General features: G+C 31.2%; 1 protein-coding gene across 1 annotated transcript in view; it reads left to right on the top strand.

The window, feature by feature from the left end:
• LOC107640975 (probable cyclic nucleotide-gated ion channel 16) overlaps positions 1 to 2748 on the top strand; it is a 4432-nt gene extending 1684 nt beyond the window's left edge. Inside the window, exons 4-7 of the mRNA XM_016344483.2 lie at positions 353 to 464; positions 558 to 794; positions 924 to 1318; positions 2252 to 2748. Coding sequence (XP_016199969.1) covers positions 353 to 464; positions 558 to 794; positions 924 to 1318; positions 2252 to 2600 — 1093 coding nt within the window. The 3' untranslated portion in view covers positions 2601 to 2748. The remainder of the gene's footprint in view (positions 1 to 352; positions 465 to 557; positions 795 to 923; positions 1319 to 2251) is intronic.

Raw genomic sequence — 3270 nt, 5'->3', positions numbered from 1 at the left:
ATTAAATTTATGTGTAAAATTTTTTTATATTGTATGTTAAATTTAAATTCAATTTTTTTTAAAAAAAAAAATTATTTCGTGTATGTTGCATTATCTTTCATTTATTATCATCAGTACTTTACTATTAAAATTAGACTTTAAATTTTAAAGAATAATACATTCTTTATTTTTCGAAGAGCACATTAGCATTCATACTTTTGAAATTAATTTTTTAAAAAATACATTTCATAAAAATTGTAAAAAAAGAAACAAAACTAGTTCATGTGTTACTATACATTTCATGTATTAGCAGGAGCACTTCACCTTTTAAGGTTCTCTAACGGTGTTTTCAACTCTACTATTTGATGTACAGATCTTATGCTCAAGGTCTTAATACGAGCACTTACGTTGGTGAAACCGTATTTTCAAGTTTCATTTGCATCGCAGGTTCAATCCTCTTTGCGCATCTCATTGGTAATATGCAGGTATTAATCAAATAATAAGTACATAATAATATTTTTTTTTCAACGATAGTCATTAAAATTAACAATTACATGTTTTTTGCTCTTATTAAAAAGAATTATCTGCAATCTTCAACTGCAAGACTTGAAGAATGGAGACTGAAACAAAAGGATACAGAAGAGTGGATGAATCATAGGCAACTTCCACCGGAACTTCAACAACGCATTCGCAGGTTTGTTCAATATAAATGGCTTGCCACAAGAGGCGTAGATGAAGAAGCAATTTTGCGTGATTTGCCTATTGATCTTCGACGCCAGATTCAAAGGCATCTTTGTCTTGACATTGTTCGTCGGGTAAGTCTCCCTTTTATACCGCTTTCGCTTCAAAAATCAAAATATATATTTTGGTCATCCATTTGCTAAGGGGCATGCATAGCAAATATGTGGAAAAAGGATTATTTGTAATTTGTAAAGTGTGTTTAGGTTCCTTTCTTCGGTCAAATGGATGATCAACTCCTAGATGCCATATGTGAACGTCTTGTTGCATCCTTAAACACAAAAGACACATACATTGTAAGGGAAGGTGATCCAGTGAGAGAAATGCTCTTCATCATTAGAGGACAACTTGAGAGTTCAACCACTGATGGTGGAAGAACAGGGTACTACAACTCTATCATTCTTAGACCAGGTGATTTCTGTGGTGAAGAGTTGCTGACGTGGGCCTTGATGCCCACCTCAAACCTCAGCCTTCCAGACTCTACTAGAACTGTCAAGACTGTTACTGAAGTCGAAGCGTTTGCTCTCAGAGCTGAGGATCTAAAGTTTGTTTCAAATCAATTCAAGCGTCTACATAGCAAGAAACTCCAGCATGCTTTTAGGTGTGTATGTCCACATCATTTCTCTTACACCAAAACATTTCTTGCATTAGGTTCCTCCTCCTAAATGATGATGATATTATTAGTGTTAGTGTGTTATCTGATGCAACTCCAGAAATATGCCAGATAAAATATGAAAATAAAAAAATAAGTTGTTAAATTTTTTTTCTCAGGACATAAATTAGTTAAAGTTAGAGATAATTTTCAATTTGAGCTGTGGTACTTATCAAAATATAGTCTCTAATTTTTAAAATAACTAAATTGATATTTAAATTTATAAATTGTGAATTTTTTTGTATTTAATTCAATTACTGTTAACATAGAATTGGTATAGAACATTAAAGTATTAACATGACATCTCTAATAATAAGCTAATATGGTTAAAATTTTAGTATGAACAAATAGATATCTTAAATTAGTTCTAATTTAAGATATCTATTTGATCATATTAAAATTTTAATACTTTATTAATGGAGATGTCAAGCTAATACTATAATGTTTCATATTAACACTATATTAATGGCAGTTGAATTAGGAACAAGCGAATATTTGTGATTTGTAAATGCATAGACCAATTTGATTATTTACAAAAATCAAATACTATTTTGTTGAGCTATTAAAATTTTAGAGATCAAATTAAATATCACCTCATTAAAGTTAATTATTCATATGATTTCTTTTTAAAAAAAACTTGAGACACAAAAATATCTAGATTATTAGAAACAACTGACTAACTAAAGAATATATGTGTCTTATGTTTTCAATAATAAAAACGTTTGGGCAGTACAAATTTATTAAAATCAAAATCACGGACAGATAGTAAAAACCATGTCTGCCACATTCATAGATACGCATGCCCATAAATGAAACAGGTATACCAAATTTGAATAGCTATGAATAATTCAACGTGTGACCAAATCATGGTTTCATTATTAGGTACTATTCCCATCAATGGAGGGCTTGGGGGGCTGCCTTTATACAGACTGCTTGGAGACGCTATCGTAAGAGAAAACTGACAATGGAGTTGTTACAAAAAGAGAACTTGTACTACACCAATATCGAGCAAGATGATGATGAAGGTGAAGAACAAAGGGTAGGAGGGAGTTCATCAAGTAGTGGAAACCGCGCACAGATTTCAACTACCGTTTTGGCATCTAGGTTTGCTGCAAACACAAGAAGAGGTGTCGCTAAGAAGATTGCAATACCTGATAGTGATAGTTTGAAGATGCCCAAAATGTTCAAGCCAACAGAACCTGATTTCTCAACTTTCCAAGATGAAAATTAACTAGCTGAGGCGGTATATTACTATGATAGGCTAATCATTGGTAGCTGATCGACTTAACAAATATATTATAGCAAACTACTAACTAAGGAGGTTGCATTGTTTTATTTGTTAGCTTACGATACAATTTTTATTATTGTAGCTAGAATCATATTTTGCAGTTCTGCACGCGCCTAAGCTATTGACATTATTATTCATCATACTAACTTCTAATTCTGATTTTATCTAATTTCTCGTCTTAGTCTTACGGATGGGAATAAGAATAGTACTTATAGTATTTGTTGAGTTAGAATTGATTTTGGATATATTAATATGATGATAAATATTTATTATATTGGGTTAAAAATCTAAGTATAGTTTAATGTGTATTAGTATTGCAAGTCTAATACTTCATTTCTCAGCTCAACTCATGTTGCTTCAGTAAATTTTTACAATACACAAATCAAAACACAACCCAATGCATATAATGAGAAAAATCAGAACTAAGATACAAGAAAAGAAAGGTTTTACATTTGCTAAGAGAAAGGAAAAAAAGAAGCAAATGGGACATTTGGCATTATTATGGAAAAAGAAAAACAACAAGGATACAAGAACAACAACACTAAACTAAGGACAGTAGAAGATCAAAATTCAAAGGTTGGTAGAATAAAAACAAAATACAAGAGCAGTAGAG

This window comes from Arachis ipaensis, chromosome B05 (genome assembly GCF_000816755.2).
Source record: "Arachis ipaensis cultivar K30076 chromosome B05, Araip1.1, whole genome shotgun sequence".
Lineage (NCBI taxonomy): Eukaryota > Viridiplantae > Streptophyta > Magnoliopsida > Fabales > Fabaceae > Arachis > Arachis ipaensis.
The sequence above is the reverse complement of the archived record's forward strand: the minus strand, read 5'-3'. Positions and strand labels throughout refer to the sequence as shown.